Source organism: Netta rufina (assembly GCF_964035555.1).
Source record: "Netta rufina genome assembly, chromosome: 3".
NCBI classification, from domain to species: domain Eukaryota; kingdom Metazoa; phylum Chordata; class Aves; order Anseriformes; family Anatidae; genus Netta; species Netta rufina.
In genome coordinates this window covers 24,135,973-24,160,996 of record NC_140125.1, presented here as the reverse complement: position 1 = coordinate 24,160,996, position 25,024 = coordinate 24,135,973, and the positions used below count along the sequence as shown (strand labels likewise).

General features: G+C 40.4%; 1 protein-coding gene across 1 annotated transcript; it reads right to left on the bottom strand.

Moving 5' to 3' along the window:
* Positions 1-9,286: 9,286 nt before the first annotated feature.
* On the bottom strand, positions 9,287-25,018 carry BROX (BRO1 domain and CAAX motif containing). The gene is made up of 13 exons (XM_084283605.1): positions 24,918-25,018; positions 23,845-23,997; positions 22,959-23,065; positions 20,633-20,729; positions 19,171-19,266; positions 18,425-18,497; positions 17,966-18,071; positions 17,321-17,410; positions 16,571-16,656; positions 15,043-15,124; positions 13,665-13,815; positions 12,379-12,538; positions 9,287-11,901 (listed from the first exon to the last, which is right to left on the bottom strand). Exons 2-13 carry the CDS (start codon positions 23,943-23,945, stop codon positions 11,815-11,817), a joined length of 1,236 nt encoding a protein of 411 aa, XP_084139731.1. The 5' UTR covers positions 23,946-23,997; positions 24,918-25,018; the 3' UTR covers positions 9,287-11,814.
* Between the last annotated feature and the right edge of the window lie 6 nt (positions 25,019-25,024).

The window sequence follows — 25,024 nt, the reverse complement described above, 5'->3', positions numbered from 1 at the left end:
ATCCATCCTTAGTGACAATTTTTCACCTGGATGATCAACTGCACAGCATTTCCTTAAGAAACACTGGGACAGGTCTTTGATGAACTAAATGTGCAGTAATATAACCATTATCATAGCAGTCAATAACCAGTGTCTCAGCATAACAAAGCAGGGCAGGTTATTTTGTTCCTGGCAAGAATTAGTGAAGGGATAATTAACATTGTGGTACTTTATTCAGCTGGATTATCCAAGAGCCAAAAGCACTAACAGACCCAGGAGTGTTGGAGTGTTACAACAGAGCTATCACACTCACAGAGGCTTTCTGTGAGTTGGTGACAGCAAAAGAAAAACATTTTGTAATTTACTTTTTTAGGGGAGTGTTTTTGTATCACCCACATTCCCAAGAGACCTTTCTGCTTAGACCAAGTTTTCTAAGGTGCTTCTCTATTTCTTTAGATTTTTTCTCACGAGATACTGCTAACACAATACCCTGACTCTAGTCCCAAAAATAGGGCCAATATTTTTCCCCAAAGCTCAGAGCAGTGTTGATTTCTGATTCTGCTACCAGAAAGTGACACTAAAACGAACAATGTGACTACACACCTGCATCACCTTTGCCATGCATCCCCGCCTCATCGATCTGGGGAATAAAAACCCCTAAGGCTGTGTTGACTTCTTACTCATTCAATGTCATGTATCATTTACAGTCAAAATCAAGCATAAATACGGTAACTGCAGAGCATACCATACGAGAGGATCAGTTCATGTCATAGGACACAAACTAATAATCATGCTCAAGACTCTCCTAAAGCTTTCAAAGAGCTTTAAGTGAAAGAGTGAAAAGTTTTACAGAACCAAATTTGCTCCAACAGTAAGTTGTTCAGGGCTGAAACCACTTTTTAATGTCTCATGTGGCATAAATCATAGGAGTAAAGTAAAGTGCATCCTCTCCATCCTCCTGAGATACAGGTCTCATTTACCTCCTTTAGGCCCTGTAGTGTTCCGCTATTGTTGCAGATTTGTATTTAGGTTCATTGAATCCAAACAGCATGGGAAGCATTCCTCCAAGCAAACCACAATCTGAAAAGACACACAAAAGAAATAACAACTGGAACATCATCTTCATACTCAAGGGCTTTTGGCAATGGTCATTTCATCTGATGGCAGTTAATGATACGGAGCGATCATCCATGTGAGCATAAAGGATCAGCAGACAAGCTGACACAGGGCACAATTCATTTACTTAGTGGAAACCTCCTCCTTGACTGCTTGAGAGTCTCCTCACTTATCTCCTTCATAACCCAGCCCTTAAAGTTTTTTTCCAAATGGCTGGCCAGCATTTCTGGGAGAGCCATATCTCACTTACTCTGTTTGCTGTCTAAAAAATTTCTTCCACACCGTGTTTCAATTAAACTCATCTCAGTTTAATTCATTACAGGACCTTGGTACAACCTCAGAGCAATTAACCACTTCTACCTCCTTACATACATCCGCCTTCCTCTGCGGAGGGGATAAAAAATTGAACTGACATCTTTAATGTTTCTGGAAGCTGCTGATCTCCAAAGAAAATGAACTCCTTGCAACTGCTTCCAGGCCCCACCTTGTCAGGCACAGCACTGCCCTGCCTGCAGCGAGCTGACAAACACAGCCTGGAATAAACCTCTGGCAGCACTGCTTCGTTGTCCGGGTGCCAGCTCTCTGAGACAATGTTCTTGGCAGCAGCTGTTATTATGACCCATTTTCTTTTACTTTATGCCCTCGGTTCCTGGCCCTGGGCCGGTTTCTCCTGTTTCACTGCTCCTCGCACCTTTTTTGTATTTGCACCCTGTTCTCCATCCAGTTGTCTCAGTCCAGTCTCAAATGCTCAGCTGCTTTTTGTAAACCTGCAGCAGAGTTATCTCAAACCCAACTGGCTCAATACCTCCTAATTAATATACCCCATAGGTCACACTGATTGCAATACAGTAATTAATGTCACGTACTTATCAGAAACTTTATTTCCAGTCGCTGATAATCTGTTGTTAGTGCTGATGTATTTTGTGCCACATGGAGAAGAAAGGGACTTCCAAATGTTTGAAAACATGGGTAGGAGTGAAATAATGGTTTTTCTCTAGTCCATGTTAAAACGATTCTTTGTTTGTTTCACTGCTATAAACCACAGAGGAACTAGAGTGTTTCAGAGCCTTGAGATTGAACAGAGAGGGTCATAGATCCAGCTTTTGCTGTTCCTGGGAATGTTTGCCCAGGATCCAAACACACAAAGCTGTAGAGAAGATTCATGTGTGGAAGGGACATAGGGCAATCCATAGAAGTACTTTTTCTTTTTCCTTTTCTTTCTTCTTCTTCTTTTTTTTTTTTATTTCTATTTCTATTTCTTCTTTTTTTTCTTCTTCTTTTTTTTTTCGTCTTTCTTTCTCTTTTTCCTTTTTTTTTATTTTCTTCTCTTCTTCTTCTTGTTTCTCCTCTTCTTTTATTTTTTCAGTATACTTAAACTATGTGAAAGTACAACCTTAGAGTGAACTTAGTTAAAAGAAAGACGAGTGGCAGAGTTCAAATTTAGGACAAGTTTCAGAGTTTCTTTTCATTGCATTTTTTCATTAAATCCCCTACTCACATTGACTAATGGAAAAGGAGCTGTGTATCCTGTGATCATGCATCATTTTCCCCCATGAGTCACGCCTCCTTATCAGTTGGAGTTAGCAGAACCTGCCTTTGGAGCGGGTCAGCACTGCAGGGTGAGTAATGATGCTGTCCATAGGAACCCCACCCTTGATCATGGAGAGCCTAGAAGACATGAATGAAACAGAAGACAGAGGAGCAAGGAGGAAGAAAAGATGTTTTTATAGCAGAGGCAGCTTGCGGGTGACACAGTGAGTCAGACACTATGGCAGCCTCCCATTTAATCCCCATGTGAACTTTGACAGTTCATAGTTTGCTTGATGTGTGCCTGCCAGGCTCTGGCTTGACATAATTGCAGTCCTTTGGCAGCAGTGTTGACCCTTCATAGCCACTACAGAAGCACACAATAGGACTATAATCCACGGTGCAAAATACTAAATGTCCCATGATATCTCTAGCTGGGTACTGAGTTAGCTGACTATGGACAATTTTGACTCTTGTGTTTGTATTGTAAAATGTACATTTGCAGAGAATTCAGTTACTTATGTGCCACTGCTCCTTGAGAACCCCAGGGGAGATGGACAGGTCCCTATTCTGTACAGCATTTCAGTGTTACACAGCAAATAAAAGAGGTCTGCACAGATGTGTAAAAGACACTTAAAATACACCACGCTCTCGAGTGAGTAACTATTATCTGCAAAAAGTCAGGCAGTGGTCCTCTGGAAAAAAAGTGGAGCGTGATCTTGTAATTAAAGCTTGTTATGTTGCATAAGGCCAGAGGACTGAATTCAGGGTCCATACAGCTATTCATACTTTTTTGCATGACTTATTTTGCCATTTTAAGCTGCTTTCTGCTGTTTAACTGTAACGTAAATCATTTTAATTTATAATTACTGCATTAAATAGTAATAAACAATAATTTATCTATGCAGCTGTCATAATGCTATATTTAGCAATGTGGTGCTTGTTTTGAAAAATCACTATAGCACAAAGTTAGAGCACAAAGTTAGAGGAAGGAACAGCCGTAAATGTTGCTTCATGTTGCTTCAAGTAAAAAGGGTCAGCCATGGGTCTGATTTTTCCTAGAAAAGTTGCTTTGCAGTGAAAGAGCATACAGGGATTAGTTACCGATATTTCACTGCCAGCACAGAGGGACAGACAGCAAGGCTCTGACTATACTTAGTACATCCATTAGTGGATGGCTTGATGCAATGGATACATCTATGAATATATGAATATATTTTTGCAAACAATTGAGAGCATTGTGGAAAATAGGAATACAATTCAAAAGAATATCTGCAAAATATTCTGGAAAAAAAAAAAAAAAAAAAACGCCACAGGATGTAAGGAAATTATTTCAGGGTTCTGCACTCAGACAAGATGGGAAACAGCTGCTTAGGTAGCAGTTATGTACTACTCCGTCTTGGTGAGCCCCAGCTGGAGGCTTCTGTTCTGTTTGGGGCATGACAACACTTGAAAAGCACGTGGACAAATTAGAGAAAGTCCAGAGGACAGCAGTAAGAATGAGTAAATATCTCAGGAAATAAAACCAAGGCAGAAAGATGCAAAGGCATGGTGTTGTTTAGTCTACAGATCGAAAAGGAGGCATGGTAACAGTCAAATACGGGAAAAGATCCTGAAAGACAAAAGGATAATTTGTTGATAGGGCAAGAGAGAAACTTGAAATGCAGATGGCATGGTCTACATTGCATGAGGAAAGAATTTTAGTGAAATAATTTAAAACCACTAGAATCAATTACCTAGGGAGCTGATGCAGTAACCATGACTAGAAGTCTCTGAGAATAAATTTGACAAGCCTGTCAAGAATGACTCCATCTGTTTTGGGGTGAGAGCCAGACAAAATGGCCCATCCTTAATTAGAATCAACCCATTCTGGTTCTTCTGCAAGTCCTTTCTGCCACATCATTCTAATTGGCACAAAATTCACAGCATACTTAATGTTCTGTATTCTGGTTGTTACCTACCTGTGTGATAATCAGTTTCTGCCATTATTTTCAAATTGCTCTTTTACTTGCACTAAGGCTGCCTCTAGGTACCCCAAAACAGGGACAGCTCCTTTCCGGCTATTGTAAAATGTGTCCTTCTGAAAAGACCAATACGTTGATACCAAGCAATCTGGTCTGAATATTTCATTGTCAATAGTTTATATCATCTGACTGAAACAAAATAATTTTAAAAACCTTCAAACATTTAAAACCCTGGTGATAATCCCTTAAGATAATACCAATAAATATTAAAAGGAGGAGAAAAAACAACAAAGCATCAACTCTGTTGTTTGAGTAGTGACTGCATTTCGATTAATATATCATTAACATAAGCCAAGTGATGAAGAGAAGAGAAGAGAAGAGAAGAGAAGAGAAGAGAAGAGAAGAGAAGAGAAGAGAAGAGAAGAGAAGAGAAGAGAAGAGAAGAGAAGAGAAGAGAAGAGAAGAGAAGAGAAGAGAAGAGAAGAGAAGAGAAGAGAAGAGAAGAGAAGAGAAGAGAAGAGAAGAGAAGAGAAGAGAAGAGAAGAGAAGAGGAGACCTTAACGTACTAAGAAATGAAGCAGTTGCAATTCAAACTGCCCAAAACTGAAGATACAGCCCCCAGGAGAACATGGGATACAGAGCAGATTAAATCTTTAATTTTAAACCTAAAGACAAGCTCATCCATGAAGTTGCAGTAAACATTGTCTTGTACCACTCAGATTTTAATATGAAGTAATCTGCCACTTTGCAAAGAAAGCCTGTTAATGTGATAATTGATTTGAAAAAGCCTCACAAGCCATTATCCATGGCTAGATTCAGCCAGAAAATCATTTGCTTCACAGAATTCCACCATGAAAAGTAATTTCATTAGGATAGTCGAGATATGCAACAGCTACCTGGAGAAAACAGCTACTTGGAAAGATGTGTCTCAGAGATGCATCACTTGGAGGCACTTGCAGGAGTAAAGCTGCTTGAATCACTTCCAAGACCAGGACAAAATGTGAAAGTTCTGAATATACAGATGTAGGCAGATAGTTGGTGAGTCTTTGGAAAGTGTTTCATCCAAGCTGCGTTGTCTTCTTCCTGTTTTTCCTGCTGGAGCCCCAAAGAAAAATAACTGGAGCTCATCATGTCAACAGGCTTGCTGCTGCTCCTCCTCTTCCTCTTCCGTGCTGTATTCTTCCATGGTATCACCATTTGCAAAATAAATGATCCTCCTTGGAGATTTTGCTTCTTGGAGGTCTTAATTGTCTCCATCTTCATTGTTCCATCTTCACAGTTCTAGTACAGTAGATACGGAAGGTACAAGTCTCTTCTCGATGCCACCTTCCCTAGAAATTACACAGCATCCCAGGCAAAGCAGTCTTGAAAATGAAGACTCAAAGAGCTCAAGACTAACACTAGACAGGCAGGAACAATCTTGTGTACAGCTGCTTTTGAGCAGCTCTAATGATCTACATCACCTACAAGCTCCTGTATTGCTTGAGAGACGCAGCTTTTTTTTTTTTTTTCCTTTTTTTTTGAATTTCAAAATAAGAACGTTCTAAAAAAATCAAGAAGACCAAATTCTGAATCATAGAGGCAAGTCAGAATCTCAGAAAATGTAATTTCACTGCCCTTCAAAAGGGCAGAGAAAGGGTGACAAACACAGCTGAGAGGCTTCAGAAGATCTTAACATTGATTTGTTTAAGAACATGCTTCTTTTGGTCTATTTGTTATATATATTTGTACTAATTTTGGTTGTCTAGAGACTTGAGCAAGGGCAATCAAGAGGGATTTCAGTGCTTTGGGACAATTAGTTAAAGGCAGAGGTAGTGTTTGCCTCTGTCCTTCCAGTAGCAGGGAACAACATTGAAAGGCACGGGCAGCCCCCGCTGATCGACACGGGGCTGCAGGGCTGGTGCCACCAGCAGAAGTTTGGGTTCTCAGTCATGGGATGATTTACACACCAGGCCTGCTGGAACCTGATGGGTTGCACCTTTCTCAGAGGGGAAAAAGGATTTTTGCATAGGAGTTCGCAAGGCTGATGGGTAGAGATTTTTTAAAGGAGGGAAGGGATAAAGCGAGGCCCACTGGTGGTCGGCTATGGGACAGCACACGGAAATCTGAGGGATCGTGTGCCAGTGAGGTCCTTCAGTCTGCTCCATGATGTGCAACAAAGCATATTTCAAATATTTCTACACCAGTGCATGCAGCATCAGGAACAAGCAAGAGGAGCTTGAAGCCTTGACTCAGTCCCAGAGCTGTGTCACCATTGGCATAAGCAAAACCTGGCGGGACGAGTCCTGTGGTGGTGTCACGATGGGTGGCTACGGGCTCTTCAGCAGGGTTGGGCTGCATGGAGCTGGCAGTTGGCAATGACAGAGCCGAGAGCCTCTGGGTAGGGATTAAGGGACAAGCAAATAAAGGGGATGGTGTTGTGGGAGTCTGCTACAGGCCATCCAGCCAGGATGATGACACAGATGAAATATTTCAAGGGATCATCCCCCCTTGTCATTAGAGGTGGCTTCAAGTTGCCAGACATGAACTGGAAATTCCACACAGATGATACAAACAGCTCCAGGAGATTCCTAAAACACCTCAATGAGAACTTGTTGGTACAGGTACAGGATCTCCTCTCTCCAGGGAAAGAGGCAGGACCTGAGGGAACAGCATGGAGCTGGGACAGGGGAGGGTCAGGCTGGGGGTTAGGGAAAGGGTCTGCACCCAGAGGGTGGTTGGGCACTGGGACAGGCTCCCCAGGAAGTGGTCACAGCCTGAAGCCTGCTGGAGTTCAAGAAGCCTTTGGACAACGCTCTCAAATATAGGGTCTGATTTTGGGGCAGTCCTGTGTGTGGAATCAGGAGTTGGACTCGATGATCCTTACAGGTTCTTTCCAACTGAGGATATGAACAGTCATTCTATGAACATAGGAAAGCTCACATAATATGGAACTACACATCAAAACTAGGAAATCCTTGAGAAAAGAGTATAGCATCACTGATGTTCTTGAACACGGGGGCACTCATTTTTGTGCAATTATTATTTATTTACATTTCTCTGTCTGTAAGCCAGCTAGGGAAAAAAAATGTATTTTTCACTGTTTATACATGCAACTTGTTTACTGGAGGGAAGGTGAAGAAGGAAAAGTAAAAAATTTACAATAACAAACAAATTAGGCAATGATGTTGGTACTGCTGTGCTTTTTACAAGAGTAATGTCTCAGATCTCTTTACACTAACAATTCAGTGTTGAGTCACTTTATGAAGCTTCAAAAGCTACAAAAGGTCAAACACGCATTTTTGAAAAATACTTAGCATCAACAAATTAAAAAGGAAACTCACCTGTAAAAATTTGTTGGGACACCCCATGACATAAAAATAGATGCGGGAGAGTAGTATTTCCCAGGACAAATAAATGAGAGACGCTAGATTCAGTATATTTAGTGTTTTCACACAGAATCTACTCACTTAAAAACATGCCTTGAAGCACTAGCAGCAGTGCGGAGCCAGCGGGAAATCAGGAAACCCAACCCTAAAGCTACAGGATGCAAGAACTGCTTGTATTTGAACTGTGGGCAGGTCCTGCCTATTTGCAAACTTTGCATGAGGTTAAGAACAGGTAAAATGGAGAGCAGACCAAGGGGGTGGGTAGGAATAGAAATAAATAAATAAATAAATAGAGCACAAAGGCGTATGTAAATTGCTACTCTTGAAAAAATGTGGTAAGAGTTGTACTTGCAGGTTTTCAAGTATGCCACACTTGGAAGAAATAGTTAGCATTTTACCACCTTAGGCTATGTTTTTCTTCTAGAAGCTGAGCTATTTTTGTCTTCTAGAAGCTGAGCTATTTTTTAATTCCAGAAGCTGAGCTAGATCCTCAGTGGCTAAAGGGCATTAGCATGTATTTACACCAGGAAATGAAAGAGCCAGCCCTGCCTCTGAGAATGAAAAAATGTGTTCCTTATAAATTTATTTGCCACCTGCTGGCAATGTAAAGAATTGTCCAGCAATCTGCACATATGAAACTTCCTTCACATAGCATATACAATATCCTACAATATCACATACCTTTGCGAGCACTGGAACTTTGTACAGGCATACCAAATCATGCCTAATGACTTACTTAATATTTTAAGTGATGAAACAACTGACACATTCAGATTATCTTAAATGATATTCTGAAACTTGTGTTTATATACAAATTCTCCAACTATGAAGGTTAAGATTGCATGGTGGCCATTTTCATAAAACAGGACTGCTTGGGCAACCTCATCATACCTGATTCCACTGAAGTTTAGAGTACAGGCGTGCTTCAGACAGGCTGCAATCCACGAAGACACCAACACCAACGAACGGAGGACTTGATACATGAAAAGCTGATCAAGGGGCCCTCAGCTGCCATGTGACACTTGTTCGATTTGAGAGCATCGCCAGCAGAAAACGATCTGAACAAATCCAAACGTCAATGTAGAAAGGTGAACATGCTGCGCACTCAAAATCTGGAGACAGATACCCACTACAGGGCCTCTTCTGTGCCAGACAAGTGGTAGTGCGTTTTATTCCTCACTCAACTGGGCTATACTTAAAAACAACAGTAAAACCCACCAGCTCCTACTGCAGTAATAATTTGGCAATGACCTTTAAAAGATATTTTTTTCCTGTTTGTTTGTTTCAGGAATAAATAATAGGCACGAACAAAATTTATGTTAATGCTGAAACTTCAATTTAGATACTAGGTGCAGAGTAAAACACATCATCCCTCAGCCAATACTGAGAAACTTAACTTCTCTGAACTCACATGGAAAACAGACAAATTACTGCCTCTTCTCATGTCCTCTGAAGAGAACTGCTTCATGAGTTTATTTTATTCATGGACAATTTAAAATACATTTTAGTAATGTTTCCCATAAAAATCTTACCAATAGCACAATAATGAAATCAGTGCAACCAAACTAAAAGGACAGAAAGAAATATTTACAATCATATTGTATGAAAATTGCAAGACTGGAAATTCTCAAGTGCAAAGGAGGCTGCATCCTACACAGATACAGGTATGTTTTCTTGCTTATACTATGAACCAGTACCATCATTACAGGCACGCCACACATTCATGCTAAATAGTCAGGTGACCAAATATTATCCTTAGGCTGACAGGCAAAGCTCCTCTACCAAATCCAGTGGGAGGCAGGCATCAGCATCCAAGGGCCAAACTTAGTCCTTCAGTTCCAGGAGTGTCACGTGCTGGGTGGAGATTAACTACTGTAAACCCAGAAACATGAAACATGGAAGAAGCGTATTAAAAGTATTTAAATACAAATCTTACAAAGAACTTAATAGTTTGCTTTATAGAAGATTAAAGACTATCGGTACATTTTAAAAGCACAAAATAGAGGGCCTAGTGCTCACTATTTAGCCTGAGCACAAGTTTTTAAAGACTATTTACACCAACAACATTTGCAGATTCAGCCATGAGAGCCTCTAAAACCAGTGCCAGAAAAAACAGGCTCTTGCAGCAAAAGAATATTAAAAAGTCACCATTCAAAATACGTCATTCTTAAAAACTACAAGAAGAAATCATAATGAAAGGAACGTGGTTGTTAGGCTTCCAGATTAACCAAAACTCCCAGTCAATTCATCTATATTCTTGAGCATATTGGAAAGGCAATCTCAATAATATTTACAGTAATTCTTGCCACTACCCATCAAAACCAAAGAGAGAACTGTTCATTGACTGACAGCACTCAATGCTTCGCACACAAACAGTCTCCAGTTTCTTGGGCAAAACAATCCAGTGTTTGCCATAGGATTTTAACTACGAGTAAACAAAGTTTGTCTTGAAAAGCAACACATGTTAAGTGAATTAGTTTGTTCCATTAGTCTATTTTTAAACTACTACATCATATTTACCGAAACAGCTATGGCATAAGAGGTTACACAGCTAGGCTTAAGTAATACCGCAATCTGACACAATCCACTTGGTTATGCCCTGAACTATTTACAGTGAACTTGATTCAACCAAACCGCTTGGTTCATTAAAACGTCCAAAGAATGAAGAATACAAGTCCATAAAAGAACCTTTCCTAGGAAGATTTTTTGGGAATGATTTAGTCATGGTCTGCTTAATTTAAGATATTTATATACTGAAATACACCCACAGCCAAAAGCCTCACTGGAAACAAGTCCCAGCATCTACATGTGCATTAGCAAACAAAGGTCAGCCTGTGCCTTTGGACGTAGCAGATGGAAGGGAAAGTGCGGGGAGAAGGAAAGATGGAATCTAGTTGTGTAGAAAGAAAATCAATTGAGTTGAGATTTATTGACATATGCACGCACTTCTGAAGAACAACGAGCAACTGAAAAAATCATGATTATGAAATGGAGTTAACTTTAGCTTGATCCTTAAAGGGGGCAGGCTAAGCAAATGCAGATGACTACAGCTGCAATAGGTTTTTTAAGAGAATTAAAAGTCTGTATTGGCAAAATAGCTCCACATTCCGTTTTGGCAAAAACTACGCTAGAACTAAAACTTTCAAGCACTTACATATTACCTGCTGCATCACTTCCATATACAATTTAATACTAAGGGATTTTAACTTAAGGACATACAAGATAAAGTACTTTACTCAATACAAATGCTTATACAGGGACCTTGATCTAGAAAGGAAAGAACAGAGGCTACGAGTTTCAGAAGAATATAAATTGTGTTCCATTTATGCAGAACTTAAGATTTTCCAAGTTCTGTGAAAGTGCTGTTAAATACCACAGGATTGTTAAATACCAAACCCAGATTTTCTTCACTCGCTACATTGAAGCGAATCAGAACATGACAGGATGCTAAGCCTGTATGAGAAATGTGAATAAATATAACTGTTCCTGCAAACTTTGGTTTGCAGAATGTGACATCATAAGCATATATTTTACTGGGAAATCTTTAAAAATTACAATCATGATACTTCCGTTGCTATTTGTGGGCAGAAACTAAACCCACAAAAAGAAACTCTCTAGAGGCACAATATGAACATTACAGCCCGATCATTCTATGATATCCCACTAAACCCAAAATTAAGTCAGATATAAACTCCTAGAAATCCATCACATGCTCAAGCAAGATAGATGCATACTAACAAAAGTAAACTAAATTAGTCTTCTAAATTAACAAAGAAGAACCAGAAAAAGGGAGATCGGAACTAAAAGCCCCAGAGTCCAATTAATACAGTTTTAAAGTGAGTTCAAAGCACTTATGACACTTAAGAAATCTGGCATCCACTGTCTTTTTGAGGCTTTATATCTGGTTCCTTCAGAGGCTTTACTTCTTCATCTGGTTTTGGTTTAGCCTGTGAACAAGAAAAAAAGAAATAAATACCCCAAGTACAAACCACTGTGTCTGCACAGCATTTATGCACGGCTAACTTTACATATCCTAAACTAGCAGTCCTTTCTCTTTTCAAAGCTGTAGCCTGTGACCAAAGAGGAAGGAAAAAAGCTGAACGTTGACTATTTCAGCATCCGTAAATGAATCATTTTCTTAAAAGGATTTTTCTATAGCATTCAGTCCTGTACCATCTCAGCATCTTATACACATCAGAGAACTTCCTCCTATTCAAGATTTGGAAAAGAATTACTCCTAATTTCTAGATGCCAACAGTGTGGCAGAGATTAATTGACTTGCCTCCTTGCACAGGAGAAATGTGAGCTCAGGTGGTAGCCTTGTGTTTATGCCCTTCACTGAGGTGGGAAGCATTACAAAAGAACAAAACATTTAAAGACAGAATAAAGCTAATGGGAAAGAAAAACGTGTAAGGTTATCTTACAGTGTCATCCTTTGGCCTCTTGGTGAGATCAAACGCATTAAGTGTTTCAGGAGTCCAGTGTGCATTCAGTGCAGGAAATTCAAAAGGAACAGGCTCTACTAGGCCATAGTTTGCTTTTAGTTCCAGCTGGGGAGCCTCTGCTGGCACCTTTTGAAAATAGCTGTAATAGAATACAGCAGTATATTGAAAACACAATGAACTCTCTCTGCAAGTCTCGTTTGCAATTCTAAAGAAAAACAATCTGGGCTTTTACAGTGGCTACCATTGTTGCTCTCATTCCATTTCATTAAGGCACCATCCAGAATGCATTCTCTCAGCAAGATTTAAAACAAAAGTAATTCCTTCTTGGTATTGTTCATACCCAGTTAGGTGGGTTCTTTCCTACTTGGTAACCATTATTCCCACGGCTTCAATGAGAAGACCACCTCTTGTCTAGAAAGATGTTTAGAGAAACAGACAAACCCCAAAACATGTCCCAAGAAAAAGGATACAGACAGCACTTTGCTTTGTTACTGCAAGATCAATCTTAATGTGCCACACTGCGTAATAGCGATGACATTGCAACACCCACAAAGTCTTGCTCCAATACAATCCTTTGTGTTTAGTCAATTCTCCTACTACACAGGTCTTCAAATATTATACAAACAGGAAATAAACATATCATGGAATACTAAGTCATGAGGAGAAGGGAGAAGGGAATCAGCAAAGGAGTTCTAAAGTCAAACTAATCTTGCTATTTCAAACCTTTTTGAAACTCTTTTTTGGAAAGGACAATAACAGAAATCCCTACTCTTAGCATTAATTATATGTACACTGGTAAAGCTCTTAGCACCCTAAGCATATAATTCACAGAAGGCATGACTTTAGATTTCTCTGGTAGCAAAGCAGAACCAGCTATCAGTCTTCTCCATTTCCCCTCCATCCTCTTTTGTCTACTACATCCCAGCAGCAGGGAAAAGGTCATTAATGCAACCCAGCAGTCTCTGCAGGACTTTCGCTTGTGTAGAAGAGAAAGTAGCTGAGGAACGAGGGAAGGAAACAGCTTAAGCTCTCCAGCACATCACTCCAACCTACATAGCTGAACTGGCATAGAACAGAGGGTGATAGCACAGACCCACAGTAAATCTGATAAGAGAAAAAACAAAGCCATTTGCAATTCCAAGTTACATCTCATACCCTAAAGAAATACAAGAACTGAAAAATAATTTACCATTCCACCCTGAAATAAAAGCAAATGAGGTATTAACAGTCCACACAGAGTACTGCACCAACCCCAAATTACTTACATGAAACCATTCTCTCTCTGGCATTTTTCTAGTGTGTTCTTGATCAAAGTTCCTAGTTTCCTAAAGAAGAGATGTCCAGAAGGTTTGGCAGTAGTCCCAGGCCCTTTGGTTTCTCCATATTCTTTGCACAATGCTTCAGCCTTGGCAAAAACTTTGCAAGAAAGGAACGTAATAAAAATCAGTTACATGAGTCTGTTAAAGGACAGTTCTGATCTACAGCCTGAGCTATAAGAGACATCAGAATCCATTCAGGCTTCTTACTTCTTAGAAACAAAAATAAACTAGCTAAAAGGCAGCAGCACTTCCAGCCAAGATTTTCTGCATCCAAAAAGTAGACTAGGAACAGGAAGAAAAAAAAAAAAAAAGATCACTTTCTGAGCAGAGAGAATCACAAAAGCATTCTTACTTTGGGGGCAAAATGCAACAGTAAGCCTGAAAACTGTGCAGCACAATAGGGAACAAGAATGGGGATGAAGGTATCCATGCAGAGCTGCTGTACAAAAATAAAAAGCACTTAATATGGAGTGGGAAAACAAGCACTCTTCTTTGAACAGCAGGCATAGTAAAAAACACAATATTTGTTTTACTGCAAGTAATCAAATTTACTTTGTTCCTACTTAATTCTTTTCAGATATTTTTAAAATTATAGATTTCAAATAAGATGATTTGAGCATTTTTACACGTTGTGGTAAAGTGTAAAGTGTATGCAGTGTGAGCCACCGGGGTAAAACAGAAAAAGCTGCCTGTCTTTACACAATATAGTAGGAACAATATATTTCCACATGAGCAATAGTTTTGAAGGAGAAGGCTATTCAGAAGTCCTTGAACTACTCCAAACATATACATAGCTCTGCTAATCTACCTTTCAAACTAATAGGAAGGAAATAAACTACTGAAACCTGTTAAAAAAAAAAATGAACAAAACCAAAACAAAACTTTGAGAAATGAGTGATAGTCCAGATTTACTGTTTAATCTAAGACAAAGCCAACTCCAAAGCAGAAAATATTGCAGTAACTTAACACACAGACCAAAAAATATGCTGACCAATCAGTTCATATTTTTTTTTATGTGTATTGTAGGCAGTTCGGAGCCAGCCTTTAACAGGCTGAGAAATGAAGAAGAAATTTTCTGCAGCCCCTTTATGAAAGGCAGCCTTTGGGATGACAGATCCTTCCTTCCCTCCTCCTCCCTCCCCCCCCCCCCCCAAAAAAAAAAAAAAAAAAAAAAAAAAGTATTCTGTCTATTTAAAAGTGTACTGGATTATTACCAGGCGAGAGATAAAAATCTTCAGTTTGTAAGAGACAAATAAACACAACACAACAAAATAGAACAGGTATGTCATCATCAGATACGTAATCCCATCTCAGTCACACTTACATTTCTCTGATTCTTGGAGAGATCTAATTGCTTCCCCACATTTATCACTGGCCAGCAAAGTTTGACCATGGTAACAGTACGCCTAATGAGAGAGGACAAAATCATTACCAGTATCAGTGGGTATTTCCCACGTCAACTCATTTTGCTCTTCCTTACATCAGCTGTCTTTGAAGCTGCCATTCTCTGCAGATGGCTGACAATTCGGGAATGGAAGTCAAAGCAGCACGCACTGACAACAAAAGAACATTTACTCTGAACAATGCAGTTCAACACAAACACTTGAGCTGGGTCTAAAGCAATCTGCCTCAAGTCTAGCCAAGAGTAACTTGGAGCTTCATGAAGGCTTCCGCACCAAAAGCATCAGTACATAGTCCAGTTCCAACCTCTGTCTCACTGTCTCAGTGTGCAGCATTAAACCCTATCACAGAATGACAATGAACATCTGTCAAAGCAAAGCAAAGACTAAAAACTAAACCACCTTAACACTCAAAAACTGAGCCTGCAACAAACATCAGAGAATCCAGAAGAGAGACCAGTTCTACTGCCTGAGATATCTTGCTGTGGTCTAACAACTTTTTCACTCCAAGAAGCCCCATTCACAGAATCACAGAATCACAGAATTTCTAGGTTGGAAGAGACCTCAAGGTCATCGAGTCCAACCTCTGACCTAACGCTAACAGTCCCCACTAAACCATATCCCTAAGCTCATTCCTGCACACTTATGCTCAAAGACAATACTGTATTGCAGTGAGAACTGAGGCCTTTTTGCTATTAATCAGGAGACATTGAGTTTGAATACTTAGCTACTAAATACTGTAAGTTAAGGAAGAAGGTCATGAACTAATGTATACCTTGCCTATCTTCCTCTAATATCCTATCTCACAGTATATCAAGCATCAATCTGTCTTTTACTTTTTAATTTCTGTAATATGGGCAAAGACAGTCAACTACTACAGCTCTGACCATCTCTTACTCTGAAGCTTGCTAATAAGACTAGAAGCTTTTAATTACAGGTTTAAAGTAAGAGAAAGACAACTGTTTTAACTGTGTAGTTTGGGCCCTTTTTTTTCCCACCATGAAATAACCACATCACATACTGTGACAGGATACAAGAAGTAACCAGCAATCAGCAAACGGAGCAGCTGATAATCCCAAAAGTGCCATTGCACCAGAGATCAGTCATGAAAAAAGGGACAGGACTTGGAATTGCACTTAACATTTGATGCAGCTTCACTAAAGGCTTTCATAAAAAAAGATGAGCAGCTCTGAATTATGCCTAGAATCAGACTTTGATAAAGATAATGGAAAACAAGTATTACGCTCAACCTGATTGGCTTCACTTAAAGATAGGTGATCACAGTAAATTCCACACTGCAGAAATTTCACCTGGCTCAACAAAAAACACCTCAAATGCCCTGATATTGCTGTGTCTCTTCATAGCATGGAAAGAAAGTCAAGGCAATACATAACTCCCTATGCAGCCTTAGATAACATTAAGAATCGTGACTGTTATTAATCAAGTACTTACGTAGGCCATATAGAAACAGGTCTTCAAGTTTAAATATTTCCTCCATTTACCTGCATAGGCTGGATCCAAACTGGATAACGTTTGATCTGTGAATACATCTAATGTTACTCTTTAAGACTTTTTGAAAAAGAAAATCCCCACCACACACTCAAAGACTAGAATTATTAAACTTAACATTGGATCTTAACTACAAAGTAGCTAGAAACAAGTGACATAAATTACTCCTACAAATAGGTAAAGAAACTATGAGAAAACCAAAACTATGCAGCTTATTGAGCTGTTGTGCAGTTGTTCCTAGAATCCCTGAAAGAGCCGACCACTACATTTGGAAGGCTAATTTTCCTAAGTATTTTTAGGCAGCATTTCAAAGTTGGATCCTAGCTTAATTTCAAGCAGCGACTTATAAAAATACTATGCCCGTTACAATATTATCTCTCATATTTATTCACGTACTTTTGCACTTTTCCCACTTGCCTTTGCAAAGCTACAGATCAGCTTGCCCAGCTGTGAGGACACAGAGAATTAAACTACTGCACAGCTTACTTGTCTGCATCACACTGCTGCCCAAAGACAGCCAAACACACTCCACTTATACCAACCACGTTTGTTGCGGTTGCTCATTACTGTCTTGTCTTCTCTCACCAGCATTTCATACCAATAAATACCCAATGAGAAGCATCATTAATATTGCAATGAAGTATGTCTGCTGGTAATAAACAGGTCACTGAGGATAAAAAACAAGACACTTACCAGCTTTTTGGTAAAAGTTAGCTGTTTCATAAGCAAGAGCAGCTATTAGACCTGGATTGTGTTTCAGCTCAATAGCCCGAGCAATTGTCACTGAAAAACAAAACAAAACAAAACACATTCCACACCACAGTACTAAAGCTTAATTGAAAACGTTACACTAAATTAGCAGAGACATTTTAAAACCTTTACATTAGCAGAAAACAAATATGTTCTCACAAGTCAAGCAAACTGCAGAATGAAGACAGACCATTTCTTGAATAGAATAATTTCAAATTAATAGGAAAGCTGAAAGACTGTTAGTCTGAAGAGTAAGCAGTAAACAGAAGCTGCAAATATTTTAAAGGAAAGGAACTGGGAATTTACATTAGGCAAGTATGGAATATATTGATATTTACTGCATGAAAGTAAAGAAGAGGACACATATTTCTCCAAAGCAGTTAAATTTATAGTATCAGACTGATTTGGGGCATTTTTCTCCTAAAATTTTAAATTAGGTTTCATTAAAAGCAACCATCTCCACTAAGCCACAGTACTTCAGAAGAAAAAGCTGGCATTGCTGCAAAGCAGACTTCACGAGACATCACAGAAGTCACAGACAAAGACTAGCATTTCCCAGCCCCAACAAACGGGTAGATTTGAGGATACCTTCTTGAGCTTCTGCTTGGCACTGTATGATGTAAGAGTCTATAAGTCGAGCTTCCAAATCTCTTCCTTTTTCTACAGGTGTAATCAATTTTGGAATATGGCTTTCCTAAGTATAAAGCAAGTCTGAAGTCAGTTTAGGTTTAATATCACCGTCACCAATGCAAAACACATCCCTTATTCCTAAATGGATGGAACACTCAGTGAAGGTCCAAGACAGCTGGCCACACTGTTGCAGGTACTAGTAGGTAGACAGACTGATTACTCTTCCACTGCCAGTGAGAAAAACGGATCACGTGGTTAACAACATATATATATAACAATACTCCTCTTCCCTGTATCACTCAGGTAGTCTAAAGCATTGTTTTATTCTGTAATCTCATCAGGAAAGCAAAGGCTTTTCTAAGACAAAAAGTCAAGTACTCAGAGACAAATATCAGACAGCAAAGACAGTTTTTCTACCTTCAAATGCTTAAAGATCCCAGCTGCTATCTTCAGACTTCTATGAACATCTTTTGCTTCATCTTCTGTTATACTAAGGAAGGACAGAATATGGAGTGAATCACAGAAATTTTCATTGGAAAGGACCTCTAAGTGTCGTTTACTGAAACATCCAGCTTTGGAGCAGGACCAAGGCTGACAGTTGATCAGGTCAGTTATGGCTTTGTCTAGCTGAATCTTGAAATCCTTCAAGAATGGAGATACCCCTCTCTGTCTCTCTAAGTAATCTGTCCCAGTGCTGTGCTACCTTCATAGTAAAAACTTTCTTGTCATGTTCAATCATTAAATAATCAAATAGAACTCACTTGAAAAAAGAAACACAAGACCTTGTAATGACTTTTAAGTAAAAAGGACCCTCGATGTTAAAAGTCAAAGCTTTAGAAATCTGCAGGGCTAAGAATCAGCAGAGTTGAGATTTTAAGAATCTGAACTTTGTACTTAGATGTCTAGAGCAGGAAACAGGAAGGCTTTACTCACAACTGACACTTTCTCTGTACCATAGCCAGATGGTATCAGTACTCTTCGTTCACAAACAGAAGAGGGGACTGAAGTGCACTTGCACATTAAAAACATAAATGAAGGCCAACTGCTCCCTTGAACATCTAATGTCTCAGCTGGACAGGAACTATAGCAGTCAAAATTCAGAACCTATGATTTTTGGTGTAATATTGCTGCAATGGAATTACTAAGAAAATAACAATACTTACTCTTCTTTTCCAGCAAGTCTTGATGCATATTTTGTGTACCACAGAGCTACATTAAAACCCATGGAAACCAGTTCAAATACTGCATCCTGCTGGGCACTAAAGAAAAACAAACAAAAAAACACCACCCTAAACAATTTAGTATTTTCAGTTTTGTTCTGACAAACTCTCTGCTGATAGTTCGGCAGCATAAGCAGGCATTTCTCTTCATAAGGCACTTTTCTTGAACAAGTCAACAATTCCCAATTCAAACATTCTTCCTTGCGGAACTGACTAAAAGATTTCTGTTTTTACTTATTCCCTTTAAGAGTTCGTAATTTTAATTTCCCGCATTCAAATGCCTACCCTTCCCATTTGGGAACTTTTATTTTAAAACAGTAACTTGAGATTTGTTTAGCTTTGGGTGTGGCTGACATTTTTCCTTTTTTTTTTTTTTTTTTTAAATTGCACATTTTGTGGAAAGCCTTGCTCTGGAACGTCTGCTTTAAAAGTTGTAGCTGTTAAGTTAGTAAGTCAGAGCCTATTACATCTCCCTCAAACGAATGCTATTGCAAGTATTTATGTAACTGCAGTCAAATGGCATGGGCAAATAGCAGGAAGTTTCCTAAGCTAAAAACATGCCTTTTGAAAAGACTGCAACTCATAAGCACAAGTTCAGTATAGCCTAGGAGCTAATTATCTTTAAAAAGAACAGCGTGAGAGTGAGGAGAATAATGCTGGCACCAGAACAAATGTTCACACCCATGACAAAATCAGAAGAGAGTCCTAATCAGCAGGTCATCTTCTAAGGGGAATAAAAGCTTTGAGGAAGTCGAGCCCTGCTTCTAGATTAAGTATGCTAAATGTGTAAGCATGGTTATACAACACAGTTACCTACGATATAAAGAGACAATTGAATAATCCAGAAGGTTCCCTCCAGAGCTATACTCCTACATAAAGCAGAAGCTTTTTTTGTTTGTACTAGGAGTGCACATAGTAGGAGTTTCAGAAGAAATCAACAAAATCAGACCTTGAGAAACATCTGGACTTCAAAAAAGAAGTCAGAAGGTAGTATTGCCAAAAGGGAAAGTTTTAAAATGCAGTAATCTATCCTTTCTTATTCAATTCACAAATGTTCTCAAGGTTCTTTTTTGCACTGTTCTAGCCAACTGTAGGTCTAGCTTGTAGATCAACTTAAAAACAATGAGTCTTCCTACCACTAACATGCATTACCACCTCTTTTTATATAAATGTGCTTCAGTATGTACGCCTTAGTACACTTCAGTACACCTAACACAGTGTGGCAACTATCAAAAACACAATGCAACAAATTTTTGAAAACTACTCCATGTGTAACATTTGCTGTATACTTTGTAGCATTTGCTACATTTTCAAGTTTTCCTTCACATGTTCTATTCCATATATGCACAGGTGACAGCACAAAAGGGAACAGCTGCACACCCTATAATCATAAAATCGTGCATACCTTGGAACATGCCCTTGTAATGTGTCTGTCCACTTAAAGTTCTGAATATATCGCAACTTGCATTCTTGGGAAGAGCCATCCAGTGAAAGGATAAAACCTACGGAACAAGGAAAAAAAAAAAAAAAAGTACTGCCAGGCAATATCAAAGTAAGAAACAGAAAGTAGGGATCAAATGGGGATCAATGAGAATACAAATAAAGAAATGTTTCTTGTTGTACCAGTCAAAAATCCACGTTACTTGCTGGGACTTTTACTCCTCAATATCTTGAGAGGAAGACTTGCAAAAAGACAAACTTGCTGTGATTAAAAACAAAGTGTGATTAAAAACGAAGTGTACCATTGTAGAGTGGTAGCCCAGCAGGCTTTTCCCTGACTATGGCAGGCCCCTTCCAACCCGAGCCACTCTACGATTTTAAGTCTTGATTGCTTATGGAAAACCTTGCAGCTGTCTCCCTGTCTCATCTGGTGACTAGCTGGGAGTTTGACAGAGTTGGGTACAGGATGGCTGTGGCTGCTCACAAGGAGTGCCTGTCCCTGCTACTGTAACGATGATAGGGAAATTCCAGGGAAAGCTGCCTGGTCAACAGGAAGAAGAAAAAAGGCTTACACGCATGGACTCAGCTAGTCGTCAGGGCTACAGGAAATTGCTTCTGCATGTCCAGCTGCCCAGAAAGCAGCAGCCAGTAGGATGGAGCTCATGCTATGGAATGTTCAAATGTCAGCGTATGCAAGGCTAAGAAAGATTTTTTCAGGGAGGAAAAAGACTGGTTTGGGCCTAGTCAGGTCTTACAGACTTCAAGATCTCGAGACTTGCAACACCATCTATTTCACAGAATCACAGAATTTCTAGGTTGGAAGAGACCTCAAGGTCATCGAGTCCAACCTCTGACCTAACGCTAACAGTCCCCACTAAACCATTTCCCTAAGCTCTACATCTAAACGTCTTTTGAAGACTTCCAGGGATGGTGACTCCACCACTTCCCTGGGCAGCCTGTTCCAGTGCCTCACAACCCTTTCAGTGAAGAAGTTCTTCCTAACATCTAACCTAAAACTCCCCTGGCTCAACTTAAGCCCATTCCCCCTCGTCCTGTCACCAGGCACGTGGGAGAACAGACCAACCCCCACCTCGCTACAGCCTCCCTTGAGGTACCCATAGAGAGCGATAAGGTCGCCCCTGAGCCTCCTCTTCTCCAGGCTGAACAAGCCCAGCTCCCTCGGCCGCTCCTCGTAGGAGTTGTTCTCCAGGCCCCTCACCAGCTTCGTCGCCCTTCTCTGCACCCGCTCAAGCACCTCGATGTCCTTCTTGTAGCGAGGGGCCCAAAACTGAACACAGTACTCGAGGTGCGGCCTCACCAGAGCTGAGTACAGGGGGACGATCACCTCCCTAGCCCTGCTGGTCACACTGTTCCTGATACAAGCCAGGATGCCGTTGGCCTTCTTGGCCACCTGAGCACACTGCTGGCTCATATTCAGCCGACAAATTTGGGCTACAATTTTCATTTCTGACACGTTTATAAAGACAGAAAATACTTGTTTCTTTCATGTGCAAGAGATTTTAGTGACCAAACACAGTGCTTTCCTGAAGAAACTCTCCAACTCTTATCTGGAGTAACTTTGACTGTTATCTTATTCTTCTAAAATGTTTCATTAGCTTACACCCCTGCAAAGACTGAGGGAACTACATCAACTTGAGCTGTTTCACTTTCCGGACTGAAGGGTAACACATTTTTCATCAGTCCTCTGATTCCTGTAAACCTGATCCTGAGTAACTTGTCTGAGCACCTGACTGCTACAGAGAGAGTCATAAAAATATCGTCAGGAGGAAGATTTCAAGGGACTGCTCCATCACAGGTGACCACCTGCTGAAAATACGAATGCTATGCTAATCAGAAACTATATATACCCAAGATAAATAGCAGCAGAAGTGTAAACTTGCAGTAAGTTCTATTATCTAGTATTAGACAAACCAGGAGCTTACACTGAAGAGGGACTCCTAACAACTAAGTAACAGATTCAGTTTATACCTGAGCAATTCACCACAATGGTAAGAGACAGACATTTCCTCCTCCAGCAAGGAGAACGAGGTTAAAAGCAAGAGGACTGCCAATGCTTTCTGCTGTCAGGTCACAAAGGACACTGAAACTTGCAGAAAGGGCTTCACAAGAGCCCGTGACTGGCATCAAGCACAAAAACCATGAACATACCTGGCTTCCTGAGAACTGCAGAGCTTCTTACATTAAGGTTAGCTCAACGGACAATCTGAGAAGTGTCATTAAAACACAAACTATATACTTCTAGTTTTATTAGCAGTTTTGTGTGTTCTTACCTTGTAAGAGTGAGAAGTACAAGTCAGTTGCGTTCTTCATCATTTCTGGATTACAACTTGAGTCTGTAAATAGCTCCAATAGTCGCGTTCGAGACAATCGCAAATCACTGTATGGGGTGGAGAAAAAGAAAAAAAATACAGAAAACCACTAAGTTTAACCTGAAAACACACCGTTAAACTCACCCATGTCTACCACCACTCTTCTGGCTAAGGAAGCTAAGCATGCAATTTAGCTACCTTAACACAAGGAAAGCTGCTTTGAAAGAAAGATGTCAATCAATACTGAAAAATCTTCCTTTCACCTCTGAATACAAAAGGTTGATTTTCTTAGTTTAAAGTGTAATCCATTGTGGACAGATACCAATGGGTAACTGGTACTTATTATTTTAGTTTGTGATAGAACTATAGATTAATAAATGTTCCCTGAATAAATCTCCACGAGGTTGGGCAAGAGAAGGAAAGAAGTAGCAAGAAGCATTCTTCAACATTAGAATAGGATAAGCATATGAAGAGATAAGAATAGATCTACGAAAACTGAGATCTCTTCCCGTTATATTCCTAGCTACAATCGAACATTCATGTCTTACTTATGGAAATTACTTCAACCAATCTTTTGCAGAAGAATGCACAGTCATCAGAAAGACAATGAAATGTTTAGTCTTTTGCCTCTGAATTATTATAATAGGTCTTGCTGCGTACTAAGAAACTTGAAAACTGGATAATTCATTCTTTGTAAATAAATGTTTGGCGTTATCAGTGTTTCATTGTCTCCCAGCCCACACATTTCCAGCTATCTTCAGAACAAAAACTGAAGAATAACCATCATTTTTCAAGAGGTCCTCCAAACTGCCAGAGACAGGCTCAAGTTAACGACAGGCACACTTACTTGCAGATCTTTGATGCAGCTGGAGTGGTGGCTACCCCGTAAAAATTGAAGGGGACGGGAGCTGTAGCCTTCAAAGGGTTGCGATGGAACCAGTGAGTCATTTTCGCTCTGTAGTGTTGTTTGCGTCAAGTCTGAAGTGTGGAAAGCGAGTGCCTGTAGGAACAGAGACAATTGGGTGCTCCTCAGCTCACAAAAAAAACCACCACCAACAAAAAAACAACAACAACAACAAAATCCAAATGTAAACAATAGGAAAAGAAATGAATGTGAGCAGTTATATATATAATTACCCTAAAGAACGTTTTCCACTTGAAACACTAAGCTTTCATGGGCCTTGTCCTCATCGTCCACATTAGTTTTAGAATTTCATTCTGTTAAAATATGTATTTTTTATGAGGTAACTATTTTAGGTGGGACAAAAAGCTCTGCCTTCTTTGTTCTATGTCCCTGCACACCTCCTTACTTAAAAAAAATAAAAATTGTTTCTCTCTCGTGTAAGGCTGAATATTTCCTATGTCATTTACAGGCATATCTCGGTTCATTACGATCATTACGTTGTGTCTGATCGATGCGTTATTAGCCGTTACTGAGGCCTATTGATGCCGATGAAGGTAATTGTGCAATAACCATTAAAGAAAAACCCTGGATGTGTTTACAACAGAGCTGGAGGTGTGGTGGAGCGCGGCCAGAAGGGCCTATCCTTCCTCTTCTCCTTCAGTTCCAGGACACATAGCTACGACAGGCAGCCTGACGGGGGGTTTCCCCAGGCTTCCAGCAGCGATGCCCGGCGAGAGGCCGGCTTACAGCAAGCCCAGGAAGCCGTGCGGTCTGTACCGGGTCACAGCAGCAGCCTCCTCACGGCGGGGACACACAAAGGCTGCCCGGGACAAAGCCCGGAGGGGCCCGGCCCGGCCCCGGCGGCTCCGTCAGGCGGGCAGGGGCCGGCCCGGGCGCCCTCCCCCGGCCGCAGCGAGGCCGCTGCGGGACCCAGCACCGCGCCCGGCCGCAGGCAGCGCCGCCGCCCCCCTCCGCCCCTCCGAACCCCGAACCCCCCCACGGGCAGCGCTGCTCACCTGGGGGCCCTGCGGTGGCGGGGAGGAGCGGAGCGGAGCGGTCCCCGCCCGGGCTGGGGCTGGGGCTCGGTGACGGTGGCGGCCGGGGGCGGCGCTCCCCCAGCCGC

Bases quoted from the DNA above. Each gene is read 5' to 3' on its own strand.
- BROX (XM_084283605.1), bottom strand. From the start codon at position 23,945: ATGACTCACTGGTTCCATCGCAACCCTTTGAAGGCTACAGCTCCCGTC. The intron at 19,267-20,632 runs GTATGCACGATT...GTTTTTCTTTAG, and splicing joins TTACAAGGGCATGTTCCAAG to TGCCCAGCAGGATGCAGTAT. The intron at 18,072-18,424 runs GTAGAAAAACTG...CTTTATACTTAG, and splicing joins GGATCTTTAAGCATTTGAAG to GAAAGCCATATTCCAAAATT.